This window comes from Pezoporus wallicus, unplaced genomic scaffold (genome assembly GCF_028554395.1).
Source record: "Pezoporus wallicus isolate ANWC-B61680 ecotype Strahan unplaced genomic scaffold, APGP_CSIRO_Pwel_v1 contig_4161, whole genome shotgun sequence".
NCBI lineage: Eukaryota > Metazoa > Chordata > Aves > Psittaciformes > Psittacidae > Pezoporus > Pezoporus wallicus.
This window is the reverse complement of record NW_026639584.1, coordinates 2,645,673-2,665,001: the sequence shown is the minus strand read 5'-3', so window position 1 is coordinate 2,665,001 and position 19,329 is coordinate 2,645,673. Positions and strand designations below refer to the sequence as shown.

Sequence of the window (19,329 nt, the reverse complement as noted above, 5' to 3'; positions counted from 1 at the left end):
TTCCAACCCAAACCGGTCTGTGAATCACTGATGGAAAGTACTCCTTGGTCACCCCTAAAGCCGGGTTTGGTTTGATGGGGGCGTCTGGGACTGTCCCTGCCTTCCGAAGGACTGTGATGAGGTGCAAATCTACATCATGGAATCGGCCCGGTTTGGGTTGGAAGGAGCCTTAAAGCTCACCAGTTCCACCCCCTGCCGCGGGCAGGGACACCCTCCACTGGAGCCCCTGTGTCCAGCCTGGCCTCGAGCACTGCCAGGGATGGGGCAGCCGCAGCTCCTGGAGGCCGGAGCTGCTGGAGCTGCCGCAGGCAGGCACCGGGCCCCGCCGCTCCCGCCAGGGCTGGGGGCAGTCGCGGCGCGCTGCCAGGGTCCTCCCCGCCGGGCGGGGGCGCTGCCCTCCTGTTGCAGCCTGTCCCTGTGCACATGCGCGCTCAGCGCTTTCCGCTCCTGCCGCGCCACGTCCGGTTCCGGGCGCGGGAGCATGGAGGCGCGCGTGTCGCAGTGCGCAGCTCGGCTGGCGCGGCAGGTGCGGGCCGGGCAGGGGGCAGCGAGCGGCAGGGGCGGGAGCTCTTTGCTGCCTTCATGTCCGGGGAGGGGAGCGCTGGGTGCATTGGAGCCTCGCGGCCATGGGGCTGGGGCTGGGGACGGGTCCGGGCGGGGCCCGCGTGGAGCTCTGTGGGAAGAGTCCCCCGGCCGCATCGGCAAGTGTCAGACGCGGGCTGCGCTGCGGCCCTGCCGCCAGCCGAGCCGGTGCGTGCCGGGCCTCGGGGGTGCCCGGCCCCGGGAGCGGCAGCGCCGGGTGCGGGGCCCTGTGGAGCAACCCGGGAGGTGCGCCCAGGGGCTGCGCTGGAGGCGGCCGTGCTGAGGGCGGGCCTGGCTTCCTCGGGCGGGCTGTTGCAGCCGTGAGGTGCTCAGGGCTGGGAGGAAAGGTGCTGACAGCACTGTCTCTTCGGTGGCTGTGTGTAAAACCAGATCAGACTGCCAGGTCTGTCCCAGTCAGTGACTGGTACTGACAGAAGAGTACAGGACAGCGTGGAGTCCTACAGGTGAACTTTTGTGTTGCCCCAAGAGCAGGTAACTCAGTGGACGTTTGCCTTGTGGGTCTTTGTCTACCGTACACATGGGTTCTAAAGTCACTTTCCAGTAAATTTTCTATTCCCAATTCAGTCATAGGATAAGCACTGCCATGAAATACTCAGAGCTGGCTGTTGAATCTTTGCAACTCTTTTTTTGCCTTTGTTTTCACATTTTCCCTCTGTAGCTGCTGGGAGAGGAGAGCGTCCTGGGTGTTCCCTCCTTGCTGTCACTGGGATCTGCTCTTTAGTCCATAAACAGATTTCCAAGGAAGAGGAGAGTGTTCAGCTCTGTAACTCCAGGAGGCTGAAAGATGCCACGTGGAATTACTGAGCCTGAATCTACCTTTCACCTCACTCCCAGCCACATCCTCCCTATGCCAGCTCCAGCAAGAGCCCATGGTGAACCGGCTGGCAGGAATCATGAGTGCCCTGGGAGAACAGCCCAGCAAGGAGCAGTGTATGTGCTGAGTTACTGCACTGAGCCGGCTCAGCAAAGGCGTGGCAGAGGAGGAGCAGAGATACAGCTGGTCAGAAGGCGAGCTGGAAGGGAAGGAAGAGGGGTGCTCTGCTCCCTTTGCCGTGCTTTCTCAGGCCAGTTCCTCTCTGGTTTTTGTTTTAATGTGATGGAGAAAAGCTCTGTCACATTAAAGTCCAGAGACAGAAGCCTAAGCAAGGTTCGTGTTAATTCAGTGGGGTCTTTGGAAGACACTCTGATGTTAAGGGAAAACGTAGGGATGCTTTTGGTCCTATTGAAAAAGCTATAGTTTTTTTGTGTTCACAGGTGAGGGGAAGATTTCTAGTTCTCAGCTGACCAAAGAGCCCTTGGAGATGTCAGCATGGCCTCATGTAGTTCCTGCAGCTTCTCATGAGGTGGTCATCAGGTATGACCCTTTACTGGCAAGTTGTGACATGCCCGGGGCTGTGCAGGTAGAATAATCCCAGGGTAACACTTTGTCCTGAACAGCAGCTTTTCTGTTACACATGTTGTGGCTCAGAGGTGTGTTGGTGTTGTCTCCTTTCCTCGCTTGGTGGTGCTGTGAGAGAGGAGTTACAGGGGGTATCTGTAGTTTAATGTAGTGGTTCTTCAGGAAGAATGTAGAATCTGGAGCATCCCTTTAATAACACCCGGTGTTCACAGATGATTTTCTAGAGGGTTATGAGCTGTACCACAGCTGCTGTCAGAAGAGGTATTTGTAGCATGCAACCATTTAAAGAGCTTTTCTGAGGTAAGCTTAGCTCATGGCTGTGGGTGTGGGGTCATGGAATCATTCTTCAATCATAGAATCATGTCTCAAGTTGGAAGGGACCCATAAGGATCATTGAGTCCAACTCCCTGCTCCTCACAGGAATGCCCAACACTAAACCACGTGACTGAGAGCATTGTCTGGATCCTCCTCGACTCCTGGCAGGCTCCTCCCTAGGGAGCCTCTTCCAGGGACCTAGCACCCTCCTGACTGGCCCATGAACCACAGCCCTCACTGCCTGTTTTGGCTCTGTGCTGATCTTAACCCCATCCATTCTGCAGCTCAGTATAGCCAGTGCTGAGTCCAGGCATTTCTGCTGTGGTTTGGAATTAAGAGTTTATTTCATCACCTGTATTAGCATTTGATGAGCTCAAAAAGGGAGACTGAAATGGCAGCAGCAGTGTCAGGGTAGGCAGCGAGGTTGCCACAGGGAAGCATTTTGCTTTCAGTTCATCCTCAAGTAACATAAGGGCTAGTACTGAAAGTTTCTGAAGAGGAGCACAGAACATGATAGAACAATGTGCCGGTCTGAGGTGACACCTTGGGCTGGTCACATTTGACATGTGGCTGGTCTGAATGCCTCCTGTCTGCAGGTGTGGGTTTGCTGCTTTGGGGCAGTCATGGGAGACAAGTAGATGAGACTTACTGACCTGTGGCATGGGTTTAGAGCTTTGTACCTCCTGGCCAAATCCAAGTGACTAGGATACCAATTGTCACCCTGTATTTGTGTGGAAAAGCTGTTTGGGGTAGATGTCTGCCCCAGTGGATGCTGATTCCCGAGAACCCTTGTTCTGGGTCCTGGCTGTGCGTGTGAATAAACCTCTTTCCTCATCCTCTCTTGTAGTCTTAACAGTGTGGGAAGAAGCTCCAGTAAGATGCTGGTCATCTCAGCTCTTGCGAGTCTGAACTTGTGTGGCCAGAGGCATTTGTGATTGTGGAGGAACATTAAATCACGTTGCTGTCGTGAAAAGTTTGCCAATGGTACTGAAATACCTCGGTAGTTATAGTTCTGGGGGAGGAGGAATAAATGTGAGCTGGTTGGGTCACATTTACTGGGTATGTCCCTACCCGTGGCAGGGGATTAGAACTGATCTTAAGGTCCTTTCCAACCCAAACGATTCTGTGATTCTGTGGTTTTAATTTCAAAGGCAGAATGCAAGTGTTTGTCCTCAATGCAAAACTCTCCTCCAGGTCTTGCTAACCTGTCCTGAAGCTGGTGGCTTTGCTCGAGAGAAGGTAATAATGGGTGGACACAGATCCTACAGATGAATGCGACATGAAGAGGAGGAGATAGCTTTCTGCTTTCCTTAAAGCACATTCTAGGACTGGAGGGATGAGTTACTCATGGCTCTGCTCTGATGTTCCTTTAGCTCAGTTTGGAGCAATAATGATGACTACATACTACCTACAGGGAACCTGTAAAATGTTGCAGTGAAATCATTCTGTGCTGTTTGAAACTTGAAGTTCAGTCTGACAATCTTTCAAATTAGTCTGCAAGTCACCTGAAATCCTGCATGGTCAGGCCTGTGAGTAAAGTAAAACATAAAAACATACATGTTTTCTGCTTGTTATATGGCAGAAGGTGTTTGTGTGCGTGTGAGAGAACAACAGTATGATTTGGGGGAGGGCTGCTTTGGATTCCAAAAAAAGAAGTAATAGGCTGCAAGGGGAAAGGCTGCAATAAGCTGTTTGAAGTGAGGTGTTTTGAGCTACAGCTGTGCTGTTCAATGCTTTCAGTTGCCAAAATGCCAAACCAGCGATTTTGATAACAGGTTTTATTCCCCAAAGTCCTGTTTGTTCACATCTGAACCTGCAGGACATCCTGTTCTCCTGTAGTACAGGAGAGAGGCTGGCAGAGAAGTGTGCTGGAAGCTGAAGCACAAATGCAGAATGACCTCAAAAGTGCTGATTTTCAGCTTGCTTCATAAGTAGCCAATCTTAACATGATTTGGCTCAGTTCAGGGGTTTTGAGCATCTGCAGTTACAGTGGTGTCTGTGGGAGCTGTTGCTCAGGGGGATATGTAAGACAAGATTTCATGGCCCAGTTTTTTCCTTAATTAAATATTCTGATTGTTTTCAAGCACCAGAGCAAATGAGCCCTTTTTGGTGAGGTTTGGTGACCTATTTCCCTGCAGGAGTAGCCTGAGCTGCTTCCTGCTGTGGGGTTCTGGTGGAGGAGAGCCTGAGGGGCTTTCTCACTGCCCCTGCTGCCTGCACCCGTCACAGCAGCACTGAGTCACCTGCACCTTCAGCAGCCTCCAGAGTTGTGTTGGTGAGCCAGGTTTGTGGCTGATGGGCACAAAGCCTGTGATGGGGGAGGACAAGAGGTGGCCACCAGCAATGAAGTTTCAGGTGCTTGGTGTCTTTGGGGTTGGGAGCATGACTGCTCCTTACAGCAGTTCCCACCACTGGGCTGAGGCTGCTGGCTGAAGCATTTGCCTGTGACCCAGCTGTGAGGTCTAAGGAGCACAGGGCAGTTTGTTTATGGGATGCCATCCAAAGGGACTGGGGCAGGTTCAAGAGGGGCCCATGTGAACCTCCTGAGGTTCAGTGGGGCCAAGTGCAGGGTCCTGCACATGGGTCGGGGCAACCCCTGGTATCAACACAAGCTGGGGGATGGAAGGGTTCGGAGCCGCCCTGAGGAGAAGGACTTGGGGGTACTGGTGGGTGGAAGACTGGACGTGAGCAGGCAATGTGCACTTGCAGAACAGAGGCCTGTTGTGGTGTCATGGGCTGCATGCAGGGGAGTGTGGCCAGGAGGTCAAGGGAGGTGATTCTGTCCCTCTGCTCTTCTCTGGTGAGACCGCACCTGCAGTCCTGCATCCAGCTCTGGAGTCAAGTACAGGAAAGACATGGACCTGTTGAAGAGGGTCCAGAGAAGGGCCACGGAAATTTTCAGATGGATGGAGCACCTCTGCTGTGAGGGAATGCTGAGAGAGTTGGGGTTGTTCAGCCTGGAGAAGAAAAGGCTCTGAGGAGACCTTACTGCGGCCTTCCTGTTCTTAAAAAGGGCCTGTAAGAAAGATGGGGAGAGGCTTTTTAGCAGGGCCGGGTGCGACAAGACAAGGGGTGGTGGTTTTAAACTAAAAGGGACATTCAGGCTGGTGTGAGGAAAGATTCTTTACAATGAGGAGCCTCACAGGTTGCCCAGAGAGGTGGTGGATGCACCATCCCTGGAGACATTCACCGCCAGGCTGGATGTGGTTCTGGGCAACCTGCTCTAGTTGAAGATGTCACTGCCCATTGCAGGTGGTTAAACTAGAGGAGCTTTGAAGGTCCCTTCCAACGCAGACTACTCTGTGATTTGGGTATAGAGGTCCACCTGAAATTCCTGATTGCTGCTGAATGCCGGATGTCAGTTTTAAGGGAGAAGCCATGGAGGAAAGGTTGTGCAGCAAGGTGGATGTGAATGCAGGCTGCAGAAATGGCCCTATGGATTCCCCTGTGATTCCCCTCTGCAGTGGCATGCTGCACTTCTTGTCTGGGTTGCTGGGGTTGTATGAGTGGTTGTGGTTTCACCCTCTGGAGGAGAAACTGTGGCCTGTGAGATGATGAAACTGCCTGAAGAGGCTTTAGGGAGTTTTTGAAGCATCTTTATTAAATTCAAAAAGCTGGAGAAAGGGCTTGTTTTGGGAACATGTTCTGTTAGCACAACCTGTTGTCTGTCTTGCGCATCTGTCTTGATATCTGTGAGATTGTTCTCATTGAGGTTTTAAGGAATGTCTCTGAATCCCTGGGTTTGACAGAAATAGAAACAACTTAAAAAATGAATCATTTGGGGGGACACAGAATGATGTGATGTTAAAAGGAGAAGATACCTTTGCGCTTTCACATTTGAGGGTTGGGGGATGAGTTCCCCATGTCACTGCTCCGCTCTTGCTTTTGCTGTTAACCTTTGTGAGACAGAACTAGAACTGCCTGAGATCTTGCAGCTCCTCACCTTGGTGTGCCCCCGCCTCCAGGGATGCCTGTGTGACAATTCCATTTGCTTTTCAGGAGAACGAGATCAGGTTGTTAACTGCAGAGATCGAGCATCTGAAGAACTCCAGGTGCTTGGGAGTGTCCCCAAGTTTGGAAGGGCTGCGGGACGAGAACGCGAAGCTCAAGTATCGCTTGAACTTCCTTCGGAAGGTAAGGGAGGAAGAATGAATGCTGCAGCACATAGGGCTGGTTCTTGTTAAGACAAGCTAAATAAGTGCTGTCAGTTGTCAGAGCTAGTGCTGTGTGCCAGTGTGCTCTCACTGCATCCCAGCACTTCATTGTTGGTGGCACATCAGATATTTCCTTGTTCCTTAAACAGGAGCCTACTTTATGACAGATGTCAGTAGGTTTATAAGGCCACAGTATCACGTCTTGGCTGGTCATGGAACGGGCAGCTCAGCCAACATCTCTGCCAGATCACTGGCAAGGTGCAGCCCTGCACTCAGGGGAAGTGTTCGTGCTGGGAGGCTCAACGGGAGCAGCAGCCCCTCAATCATGGCATTTTTCATATTCGTTGTTCCCGTGCCTAGAGGTGTCAGCCACATCTGTGAGCCGCTTTGCCAGGCAGCCAGGGAAAAAAGAAGTGTGTAACAGCTGCCAGATGTTGTGGGGTTTGTTTTTTCAGAGCCTTCAGGAGGAAAGAAGTAAACCAGAGAAAAGCATGACTAATATCAACAGCTGCCTTCAGGAGATCTTTGGAGCTGCTATTCAGGCTGCCTACCCAGAGCTAGAAAACCCTCCACTAGTGGTGACACCAAGTCAGCAGCCCAAATTTGGAGATTACCAGTGTAACAGCGCCATGGGCATCACACAGGTAAATCTGACCAGTCTGACAAAGAGAACTAAACCTTGGGATGCTTCTTTTGGAAGCTGTGTGGTAACACAGGGAGAGTTGCAGTTGTGGACCTGTTTCAAGCTTGCTGCAGACCTCTGGGCTGAGAATTCAGTGAGCATCTAATGGCATTTTAGGGGAAGCATTGGCCTTCACAGAGTAGTTCTTTAAGCCTCTGGTTAGATGGTAAGAGAGTTACATGTGTGTCACGCAGAACAGCTGCTCAGTTTGTGGGATCTAAATCAAACTGGGACTGAAGTGCTGCATTGATTTACTAACTGTGCAGTTAACTACCAAGTAGTGAGCTGTATTTGAGTTTGGAACTGGTATCAGGAAAACAATAAATCCCAAGTCTGGACAGTTACAAATGTTACAAACACTACAAATCTCAGAATGCTCTTGTGTAGTGTGGGGGACGTGCAGTGTCCCCACATCCACAAAGTTGTGTGCACACACCCCCTTCTCACAGGAAAGGAGAGCTACAAACGCCACCCCGTTTCAGGGCACACATCTCCTCTTGGTGTGGGTGCTGCAGGTTTCTACTGCCCACTGACACGTCAGTGAGAGGGGCCTGGGTGCACGCTGTGTGCCTGGGTAGGGTTCAGGTCCCTGCATGCTGCATCCTGAACTGCTCTGCTCTTGGATCTGGTGACATGGGTCATTGTTCTGTGCAGGGGCTGTGGTGTGCGCAGCATCTCCTCACAGTGTCCAGCCAGGTATAGGCTGCTACTCAGGCACTGTGCTGCATACTCCTCTGACTGCTTTATTTCAAACACCTCTTATTAATTCCCTGGTTACAGCTGAATTTGGCTGATTTTTGGTGCATTCCTGGAAGCGTTTTCAGTTTTGTGACAAATGCTCTTTGAGGTGGACCTGAGTGCACTGTTCCATGCACACTTTGTGCTCTTGTTTGTATCTTACTGGCTGTTATCCGAGCATCTGCTGAGGGGAGGCTGTGTGATCTTCCTCACATCTATGGTTGGTGGCATCTATATTTTCTTTTAAATGAGCAAAAAGCAGGAAACGTGGGGGGTGTTTGTTACGATTTTACTGTGAGGGTGCTGAGGCGCTGGCACAGGGTGCCCAGAGAAGCTGTGGCTGCCCCATCCCTGGCAGTGTTCAAGGCCAGGTTGGACACAGGGGCTTGGAGCAAGCTGCTCTAGTGGAAGGTGTCCCTGCCCATGGCAGGAGGTTGGAACTGGATGAGCTTTAAGGTCCTTTACAACCCAGACCATTCTATGATTTGATATTGTTCTGATCTTGGAAGTTTTCAGGCAGCTGTAAGGGTGGTTCCAATTTACAGAACATCTCTTAGGTGCATGCAAGGGAAGGAGTGGGTTTTCTTAACCTGGTTTGTATCAGTGGTTACTTTGAATGTTATGACATTGCTGCTTTCTGGAAGGTATTTGACCAAAACGGACCCAAGCAGAATAAGAGACACTTCAGGAGTTGCCTCAGTGGGCTGGGACTGTGCTGAAGTAAAACCAGGAGGTCGTAGAGAAAGTAGGTGCTAAAACACACCAACTGAATGCTTTGGTGCCTTTGATTGACTACTTAGACTCTTGTAATTGCAGGTCTTTCATTTTGCAATTAGAAAAAACTTTTTTAAGTGTTCTGTAGTCAGTTCACCACTATCAGTCTATTGGGCTGATAACTTTGACATGGAACTGACACACATGGAATTCTACCCAGGTTGTCACCCTGCAGCCACTGTGTCTGTTCTGCCTCAGTGAGACTGACACCCGGCAGCATCCATACGTGCTAGCCGGCAGGCTTCTGGAACCAGCCCTCACAAATAGGTGCCATCTTCCCTTGGTCTCATGAGCATCATGCTGGGCCTGGGCTGCAGCCAGGGCAGTACTGGGTGAATGCACTGACGGGGCCTTGCAGAGCTTTGCCAGCTTTCTGACCGCTGCTTTACCCCAATTAAGTGGCTGTTGGGATTCTCGAGCAGTCCTGGCTTCCCATGTCCACATTGTTCGCATAACTCGGCGTCTGGACGGTCCCCTTCAGGCCAGGGTGTCAAGTCCCATATTGTCAGCTGTGCTGAGGAGTAACAGTTCCTAGTGCTGGGCTTGCTGTGGAAGAGCACTGTGTACGAGCTGGGTGATACTCACGCATGCAGCACAGTTAGGGCGCGTCAGCACAGCAGAGCCAGGGGACGCAGTGCAGCCATTTCCCTCTGAGAGCAGCAGGTTCTGTACTTTCCATCAGCCTGAGTTTTAGGGTTTGACTGTGGGGCAGGTCTTCCATAGCCTCACTCCCCCAGCGTCCCCTGCACAGAGCTGAAACACCACTCACCACGACTGCCAGAGGAGCAGGACCTGCCCTGCTTGGTACGTGCCCTGCAGCATCCTCTCCCTCTGGTGCGCCCATGTGGAAACAGCCCTCACAAGCGCACATTGTTTTACTGGGAGCTCGTTAGTGTGTGAATGCTGAGGGTTGAGCCAGGAGCAGTGTTTGCTCCTTACAGTAATAGGAGTAGGGTGGCTGTTTCTGGAGGGATTCAGATAACACGCCTGTCATCTGGTATAACATGCCCATAATCTGGGTTTACATTTACATGCTGTTTGTCCTTGATGGGAATGAGGGGATAGATTCTTTTCAAACACATCACAATAAGAACGGAAAATCATGTACTCAGAAACAAATAGTTGTGGTGGGTGCATGCAGTGTGATGCAGTGATTCGCAGGAACAGTTTGGGCTGTCTCAGAGGGCCCTCCTGAGGAATGTTTCTGTGAGATTGTAAAGCTATGTGAGAAAGTACCTTGGGAATGGACACAGAACTTGTGGAGTTGGACTAGATGATCTCAGAAGGTCCCTTCCAAACCAAACTGTTCTGATGCTATTATTGGATGTGAACTTGCATCATGTTCTTTGAGTTCCTCCAAGTGGGCCATTAATAGCTGGAGACAAAAGGAGAGCTCCTTTACCAGCAGATTCTCTGATGCCTTTTGAAGAGAATTTGTCAGTGTTAGAATTAGGTTTGGTTGCTTGGCTTGTGGGATTTTGTTTATTTAGTCACTTTATTATTCAGTCTCAGGTAGGGCTGAAGGTAGAAGCAAGCTTTGCTTGCTTTTAATCATAAATTAGCAGCTTGCTCCGAAACCACACTCAGCATCTACTGCAGGCACAGCTCAGAACTTCGAATATGAATGCTGGCAGAGCTGAGGGTACCTGTGAGACTGAGGAACAGGGTTTTGAAGCAGTGCGAAGGACTATGCCAGCTTTGTTTGTCCCTTTTCCTAGTTTAGAAAGATAGGAATTTGCCAAACCTCTTAACAATGTTTCAAAAATACCCTGGAAGCTTTTCTTCTGACATAGGAACTGCTCTTTATTTGTCCTTAACAGAAGGGAGTGGACATGGTGGGTCTGGTTACACTTCTGCTCTAGAGAGGGACTGATCTAACCTGACATATTTGCTGGAGATGTTTATGTCTATACATTAGGAAGCTAAACAATCCTGAGGATCTCTCAGTGCTGCTCTACCTGTGCTTTCTGTTTCCCTCTGTACAACGTTACGGAGGAGTGAATCTTACCTGCTCTTGTTGTGTTTCAGATCCTGCTCAAAACCAAGGAACAGAAGGTCAGCCCAAGAGAAATCGCCGAGAAAATAACAAAACATATTCCTGCTAATGAATGCATTGAGAAGGTTGAAATCGCTGGGCCTGGTAAGGGAGTTCCATGTTACACACTTTGTGCTTTAAAGCTGATAGGGCAATTTTATACTGGATGGTGATCAGGGAAACTTTGTTTAACTGTTCCACAATTGAAAACTGCAGTTACAGGGTGAATTAGCTGCTTCGGTGTTGGAGAGCTTTGTAGCCCTCAGACCTGTGTAGAGCAGCAAAACTGCATCTGTATTAGAATTGGCAGTTGCCATGCTAAGCCCTTTAATTAGTAAGTTTTCCACTGATCCTTAAGGGACCAGCTTTTCTCCTTTGTTGGTGGTGATGGGTATCAGGCTGCATCACGAAATCACAGCAAAAATCCACATGCCCTTCTCACTGCTGCTGGCATGAGGCGGAGATCTTGGCCTCTTAGCACTGAGATGCTGCAGTAGCATGGAGGTTATGAATTCCTGCATCTGCCCTGTGACCCAGGAAGAAATACGAGGACTTGCATTCCTCTGAGCTTCAGCATAAACACAGAATTCACATGGCGCAGCCCTTCGTGTGCTTGGGTAGAAGCTCATTCCTTAGCTTTGTGAAGCTGAAGTTAGTGTTGTCCCACAAGTGTGGATTATCCCAGGTGAAATGGTGTGGTTTAGGGTATTAAGTTAAAGAAAGGAGACAAAGCAGGATCTGGTTTTGCATTCTGCAAACCTTGGCAAGGTTATTTTCTCATTAAAAATGTTCTTAAATTCACATTTGAATGACCCTGTGCAGAAAGGAGTGATGTCAGTGGGTTAACTTGCAGCATCTATCTCCTGTAAGACAGGCTGTAGTGCTGTGAAACAGACTCTTGAAACTGGGAGCAGAATTTGTCCTCTAGTGACAGCTTTGTTGCCCTGTTGCTAAAAATTGATTTTGGTTTGTCAAACCAAGGTTCCCGTGCTCTTGTCCTTGATGTGAGGAAACAAAAAGTGCTTTGAGGCACTTCTGCAGCCGTAGCACTCATTGCTGTTTTTCTCCTCTCCAGGTTTTATCAATGTCCACTTGAGAAGGGATTTTGTGTCGAAGCAGCTGAGCAGTTTATTGGTGAATGGAGTTCAGCCACCGGCTATTGGCAAAAGGAGAAAGGTACAGCAGTAAGCACACAGGCATCCTGCTCCCATAGGGATGAGCTGTGCTGGGCTGTGGGTAGCTCTGCAGTTCTCCCTGAGGTGGTTTGTTGAGCAGATGTCCATGTCAGCTGCTTGTTACAGCAGCAAATGGGGTGTGATTTAGGGACTGGGGCTGTAGGGTGGGCTGTGCCTACCTGGTGCAATCTCTGGTGGGTAAGGGACAGGGCTCCCGGGGTGGGGAGTGTTGTGCCAAGCTCATTCTGGTGGGTGCAGCAGAGCCCCAGGCTGGAAGACTGTTCTCATGTCCCCCGAGGGCCTCCTCTGCTGCTGTGTGCTGTTGGCGGCAATGGGTGTGAGGGTCAGCCTCGTTCCTCCAGCAAAGCCCAGGTCAAACACACAGTGTGGTAATGACTGCTGCTCTTTGTTTGTCCTCTGGTGCTGTGTGTAAGGTGGTCGTGGATTTCTCATCCCCTAACATTGCAAAGGAGATGCACGTTGGCCACCTGCGGTCCACTATCATTGGAGAAAGCATGTGCCGGCTGTTTGAATTTGCTGGCTATGATGTTTTGAGGTGAGAGTCCATTTGGGGTGTGCTGGGCTTGCTTGGGTGAGTGTATACAGTATCCCAGGGCTTTGGTCTGTGCTGTCTGTTTATAAGCACACATATAACCCTTTTCGTGTGATAAAATACTAAGCTGATGGAATGTAGTAGGTTGGGAATGAAGATGGGAAGAACCTTCATGCAGTGAAACTGTGGGTGTTGGCCTGGTTTTGGTGCTGTTATGTCAGTTTCTTCTTTTAGGATATATGTTTCTGAAATGCATGTGTTTTAAAGCATACTTTTGCAAAGTCACTGTGCTTTTCAATTGCTTTAAGGTTAAACCATTTAGGAGACTGGGGCACCCAGTTTGGAATGCTCATTGCTCACCTCCAAGACAAATTTCCGGATTACTTAACAGTTTCTCCTCCCATTGGGGATCTCCAAGCTTTTTACAAGGTACTTGTAGCAAATAAGTGTGAAGTTTACATCAACATTGGAAAAGCATATTGGGGGGCTTTACAAACTGCAGCATAGCTTTTGAGAAACAAAAGAAGTGATCACTATTAATGGGTTAGTGCAATAACCTGTCACTGGGTGATGAATTGTGGTATCTGGCATTGAGTTGTCTGTATGGGGCACCATCAGAGGACTTTGTAAGCATGCTGCCTCTGTCTTTTGAGATGAGTGTGCTTGGAGAGCCTGTTACGCCTGTTAGCTTGTATCAGGGAAGAGATCAGTGCTTTTCATGTGGTGTGTTTCCCTGTAGGAGTCCAAGAGGCGGTTTGACACAGAGGAGGAGTTCAAGAAACGTGCCTACCAATGTGTGGTGCTGCTGCAGAGCAAAACCCCCGACTTCATCAAAGCCTGGGAGCTCATCTGCGACGTGTCACGGAAAGGTGACTGCCACGTTCAGGAGCATGTCCCAGCAGCAGAACTGTGCCTTTCCTCACCTCTGTGTCTGAGCCCATGCTCTGGTTTTCCTTTGAAAATCACTGCCATGCTGCTGGGAGAAGCTTAAAGATAAAAGCCAACACAACCAAAGAACTGGGCTGTCTGTGGAGCATTGTCTCTTCAGTCTTGGTCTGATGGCTTGACCGGGAGATGGAAAATGCCTTTGGGGACTTGCTGTGCCCCCTGTTAAACATATGCCACTAATTCCTACTGTGTGCATTTAATGGAAGCATTTTGTTCTGTTTCCCTCCTCAAGAGTTCCAGAAAATCTACAACTGCTTGGACATTACGCTCACAGAGAGAGGAGAATCGTTCTACCACGACATGATGAAAGACATCGTAAAAGAATTTGAAGATAAAGGTGAGGCTTTTGGTCTCGGAGTCAAAGTAACCTTGAGGTAACCGCAGTCCTGTGCAGTGAGGCTTAGAACTGATGTTTGTGAAATTCCATGTTCCCCAGCCTTGCTCTTTTTCACAGCCACATTTCCTCAGTGGGTCTTTTGTGGCTTTTCCTCCCAGGGAAGCATTGGCAGAAGTGATTCTTGCATGCTTCATTCCAGAAATCTTGAATCATTCTTGCTGACACCAGAAGCAGTTTGTGATATTTGTAGGTGATAGTGTGAGGTACTACTGGAATTCATCGTATCCTTAGTAAATAGTCAAGGAGCAATATATGGCAGACTGCCCACAGTTGGTGTTGTGACTGAATGGGAACTTGGAGAGATCTCTGAGAAGACAGTGGTATGTTTTGATTATGCTGACTTTGGGACTGGCCAGAAGCCAAATGGAGCATAAAAAGTCTGGGTTTATGTGTTCCTGTCTGGATTTGGCAGTTCTTGAGTCTTGCCATCTGAAGTGTTTGTGCTAAGTCCTTAACTGCATCACTGCCTTCAGTGCCACACTTTGTGATGCTGGTTTTGTTAAAGGTAGATCTGGATGCCGGGGACAGGAGTTCTCAAATCCAATTAGGTCTCTTCTGGTAAATGCCAGATCTGTACAGATCCACTTCCATGTGCATAGCCTTGAATTCTTGCTGTGACATGGTTGGTGAGGGAGTTCATGTAGGTGTATTCATATTTTGAGCCATTAATGATTTCATAGTATGGGTGCATGGCCTTTTCTCTCTGGTAGCATCCAGGAAGGGGTTTTTCTGCACGTGCTGGCCCACAAAGCTCCCTCTGCAATACAACACAGGATATTTTCCATTGCTTTTCTAGGATTTGTCCAGGTTGATGATGGCCGGAAGATCGTGTTTGTCCCAGGTTTCCCTATCCCGTTGACGATCATGAAATCAGATGGAGGTTACACCTATGACACATCTGACTTAGCTGCTCTTAAGCACAGGCTGTGTGAAGAGAAGGCTGATATCATTATCTATGTTGTTGATAGTGGCCAGGTGAGTGCGTCACCCTCTGTCACTGCTGGTACAAAGCATCAGAAAGGGTGTTACATGACAGGTGCAATGCTCATGTAGGCAGAAGTCTGTAGAGTTTTAGTGTGTATATTTACTCTTGTCCTCACTGGTATAATGGTGAATCAAGTTTGGTGGTCTCCATATATAGCCCCATGAAGCAGTTGATTAGGGAGAGATGCAGTTTACCACTGGAAGTGGGTGAAGCCTAAATCTCAATAGATGAGTCTGGAATGAGATTTCTGTTGCTTACACTGTGGTTGCTCCTTACCTGAAGAGATGCAGGGTTGTCAGCTCCATATATGAGCAGTGATGGGAATTTGCCAGTTACTGCTTCTGTAAGCCAGGAAAACTCCTGGAAACATTGAGCATTCTGAAGCGGCATTTGTCTGTGGAGCTAGAAACATTTCAAGTCTCATTGTGAAAACAGCATTGTGAAGGAGAGAAAGCTGAGAAGAAAAGTGTCCTTGGAGGAGTGGGTTGAGAACCAGTTGTTGGCATTTGTTCCTTGCAGTCGGGGCATTTGCAGACAGTGTTTGCAGCTGGGCAGATGATTGGCTGGTACGATCCTAAAGTAACCAGAGTGGCACACGCCGCGTTCGGAGTGGTGCTGGGAGAGGACAAGTAAGTGTGGATTTCTTCCTCTGTATGTGCTCTGAAGAGGCTGTGTGAGTGAATGCAGAAGACTTGCTCTTGTTTGACGACAAGTATGTACGTGGCATGCTAAAAAAAACCCATGCAGTGCATCCCATGCTGTTATTTGTAACCATGTCATTTCATTGTGTCACGGTCCTTGAGCCACCTAGTCACTGGTGCTGTGGTCAGGTTGCCTGACTTCTTCTGCCTGCTGTTGGTGGAGGCGCACTGGGAATGGCTGGTGGAAGTGCAGAGGAAGCTGATAGGAATACAGGGAGATAGCAGTGGTAATGGCCGTGATAGCCATTCCTTGCTACCTGCCTCATGGTCGATGAAAAAAAGCTGGGAAAAGAACCTCTTGTGTCCACGTCTGCAGGCAGGCCCTTGTGCTCCAGAGCTGTTCTAGTGTCTCTGAAGGTGGTGGTTGAAGCAGTGTGCTCTGACAGTCACCTGCCATTGCAGATGGGCTGGGTTTGGAAGGTTGTTACAAAATTTAAGGTGGAAATGCCTGCAAGAAGTTCTGATGCATATTGTGATCTGCCTGGGCACATGCTGACCCTGGGCAGAGTGTGGAAGTGGTTTGGCCTCTTATGCAGGTGGTCATTTTGGCTCTGTGTTCTCAGGAAGAAGTTCAAAACTCGTTCAGGGGATACAGTGCGTCTTATAGACCTGCTGGAGGAAGGGCTGAAACGAGCTATGGACAAGCTGAAGGACAAGGAGCGGGACAAGGTACTTGTGACAAATTGCTTATCTTTCCTGAGAACTTCCCAGATTTTTTCACTAACTTATGGTTTCCACATTGTGGATGTGAGCTGAGTGTGATTACTTGGTAGGCAGGTCAGGCAAGGTGCTGTCAAGGGAAAGAAGAGCATCCCTGAACACATGGCAGCGGGGAGATCTGAGCTGCAGGCAGCACACTGGCCTCTGGTACTGCAGAGCTCCCTCAGGAGAGGAGGGCCTGGCAAGACAGCTGGCCTTGCTGGTGCTGTGAGGCCTCCACGTTGCGATGGCCACAGCTGTGACTGCCCCAAGGTGCAGGAGATGGGGCAGAATGGAACGTTGCAACCTTGGCCTGCTTGTCTGCAGTGAGTTGTGGTAGTGGGTGGCCAGGGATCTGCTGGGGACTTTGGCTTCACCCTTTCCCTTGGGTGCTGTGGCTAAGTTTGCTGAAAGCCCTTTGCTTTGCAATGTCTTTAATGACATTTCTGTCCTGCATCTTGGTAGCCTGGAGAGAACTGAACAGTGTGGGACATGGAATGGAACAGAAGGACCACACTGTCTACTCACTGTGTGAGTCTGGAATTGGGAAGCACAGCTCCTTATTGCTGTGCAGTGTAGGGTGAAAGTGAAAGATCCCTTTTTAAAAAGGAGCACAAGGAAGCACATTAAAAACCACCTTGAAAATCTCACAAGGGTTCACTTGAGCCTAACACAAAAGCGCTTTGCCTTGCTGACAGGGCAAGGTTCCATCAGAGAGGGGTTTTGTGTCCAAAATCCTCTATAAAGGTAGGAGGGCTGCGTGTTTATGTGCACATGCAGTTTGTAAGAAGCAGGAGCACCTTATCAGCACCAAACCTTTGTGGCAGACAGTTCATCATGGGGCCAGAGGTCTGATGGGCCTTCACAAGCAAAGGGAGTCAGCCTTAACCTGGCAGGGCTGCAGGGCCATTGGATTGCAGGGGAAGTGAGGGCTAGAGCCATGCCGAGTGGCTAAGGCTGAATGTTGTGGCTAGTGGTACCAACATAACCTCCTTCCTCATGACTTATCTGTTCTGGAATTGCAACAGGTCCTCACGGCAGAAGAGCTGAAAGCTGCCCAGACGTCAGTCGCTTTTGGATGTATTAAATATGCAGATCTCTCCCACAACAGACTAAATGATTACGTGTTCTCCTTTGACAAGATGCTGGACGACCGGGGGAACACAGCTGCTTACTTGCTGTACGCCTTCACCCGCATCAGGTATGTTGAGAGTTGTTTGGATTTGATCTCTGATTCTCTTGCAAAGGGAGATGTGGGGAAAGGGGTGAATTATTGCATCAGTGCTGCTAAGGGTGGTTAGTAAGAGAAGCCAGCTACACCAGTATGCACCATAGGAAAGGTTTTATTTGTCATTGGAAATGGTGTCATCTGCTGTCTGCAGCAGGGCTCCTCTGTGCACCGTGTGTCCCAGGCCTTTAGCTGGCTGGGAGGAACTGTGGGAGTTTCAGTAATTCCATCAGAGGTATTGGGTGTTTGGGAAGGGGTGAGCCTCTGTTCCAGCACCTCCTCACATCAGTTTATTGCCATGCCCCATGCAGGCTTTCTGGCACCCCGAGCTCTAGTTTGTGTGGCAGCATCAGCTGTCCTTCCTGACACTTGTGCCCAGAGCATGTCCCTCCCTGTTCCTCTGCAGTGCATTCCGGGGCTGACTGCTCTCTTCTGGCCTGGTAACCGGACTGGGCAAGTGAGGAGGCCAGCGGGTGGCCAGTGCTGGCCCTGGGCAGTGGAGAGGTGGGACCCTCACAAGCAGACTGTGGTTTGGGTCATTGCAGGGCCATTGCCCGCCTGGCCAACATTGACGAGCAGATGCTGCGGAAGGCAGCCAGGGAAGAGGTGCTTGTTCTGGACCATGAGAAGGAGTGGAAACTGGGCAAGTGCATCCTGAGGTTCCCCGAGATACTGCAGAAGATCCTGGAGGACTTGTTATTGCACACGCTCTGTGACTACCTTTATGAGCTGGCCACCACCTTCACTGAGTTCTACGACAACTGCTATTGTGTTGAGAAGGACAGGCAGAGTGGTGAGTGCTGGCCATGGGGCTTGCTGCTGCAGAACCAGTGTTATTCATGTGGGAGAACTGAAGGTGGCTGGCACAGCTTGTGTGGTCACTGGCCTGTGAGCAGGTGGAGTAGAGAGCTGTGAGCAGCCAGGCACATGGAAATGCAGGGCTCGTCAGTCTTCCTGGCTTTGGAGGGCGGCAGGGCGCTCAGCCAGGGCCAGGCTGTGGGCAGAGGGGGTTCCCCTGGGGAAGGCAGCATTGGTTGTCCTGTTCCAACTCCCATGGTGATGTTTTGCAGGCCAGATCGTGAAGGTGAACATGTGGAGGCTGCTGCTATGCGAAGCCACTGCCACCGTCATGGCCAAAGGATTCGACATCCTGGGGATTAAGCCTGTGCAGAGGATGTAGCTGTTTCCTGTAGGGTGACAATAAAGGGACTGAACAACTGGAAGTGTCTGTGTCTTTTGGGGTGGGGTTGTGGTAGGAAAGATGCTCTGGGGGGGCAGCACTCCCTTAGGATTAAAAAGAGGGAATAAAAGTCGGGGGAAGTAAGAAGGGAAGGGGGTGGGAGTAAGGAAGGGAGAGCACAGGAGCAGAACCTGCAGGTACAGAGGCAGATGAGTGGCCACAGGCACAGCCCAGAGCAATTCTCTGCAGGAACCAAACCCCCAGACCCATACACAGCACACCTCTCCCTCAGGCTGCAGTTTAAGGACTGAGAACTCAGAATGCCCAAGAGCACCTCCAGGAAATCCTCTAACCACAGTGCAGTCACCCATGCTGCTGGAGGAACCTTGCTTTGATGGTGCTCACCACCCTCTTTACCTTATTGCCAAGTGGGAGCAGGTCCCCAGTTTCTGCTGTCATCTCTGGCATCCCTCAGCCAAGCACAAAGCTCTTGGGAGCCAGGCAGCCTCATCTCAGCCCAGCAGTGCCAGCCCTGAATGCTTGTCTCATGGAAGGTGCTCATGAGCTGACCAAGGCAAGTCGGGTACCTGTGACAGATGGGACATCACACTTGAGACCTGAACTTGAACACACGTGTGGGATATGAAACCACACGCTTCCCACAACACCGGAGCACAGGCAGTGGGCTGCACCACCTGCATCCACAGCACTGCGCTGTGCACGGTGCCTGGACCAGCCTGCACAAGAGGGGTGCTCCCTGCGC

The 19,329-nt window shown here is 50.2% G+C and overlaps 1 protein-coding gene across 5 annotated transcripts; it reads left to right on the top strand.

The window, feature by feature from the left end:
- The first annotated feature begins 462 nt into the window (after positions 1–462).
- Positions 463–18,609, top strand: RARS1 (arginyl-tRNA synthetase 1). Of its 5 annotated transcripts, none has more exons than XM_057415092.1 (15): positions 463–526; positions 6,317–6,451; positions 6,927–7,115; positions 10,694–10,805; positions 11,776–11,876; positions 12,310–12,431; positions 12,737–12,857; positions 13,168–13,297; positions 13,609–13,713; positions 14,570–14,748; positions 15,278–15,387; positions 16,023–16,128; positions 17,187–17,359; positions 17,932–18,179; positions 18,457–18,609. In XM_057415092.1, the coding sequence occupies exons 1-15, from the start codon at positions 482–484 to the stop codon at positions 18,564–18,566; spliced, it is 1,986 nt and encodes a 661-aa protein (XP_057271075.1). In that variant the 5' UTR covers positions 463–481; the 3' UTR covers positions 18,567–18,609. The 5 variants fall into 5 exon arrangements, with proteins under 5 accessions (XP_057271075.1, XP_057271074.1, XP_057271078.1 ...); XM_057415093.1 differs by lacking the exon at positions 18,457–18,609 and adding an exon at positions 1,858–1,957 and having other exon boundaries at positions 466–526; positions 17,932–18,332; XM_057415094.1 differs by lacking the exons at positions 463–526; positions 18,457–18,609 and adding exons at positions 1,264–1,603; positions 1,858–1,957 and having other exon boundaries at positions 17,932–18,332.
- The last annotated feature ends 720 nt before the right edge of the window (positions 18,610–19,329 follow it).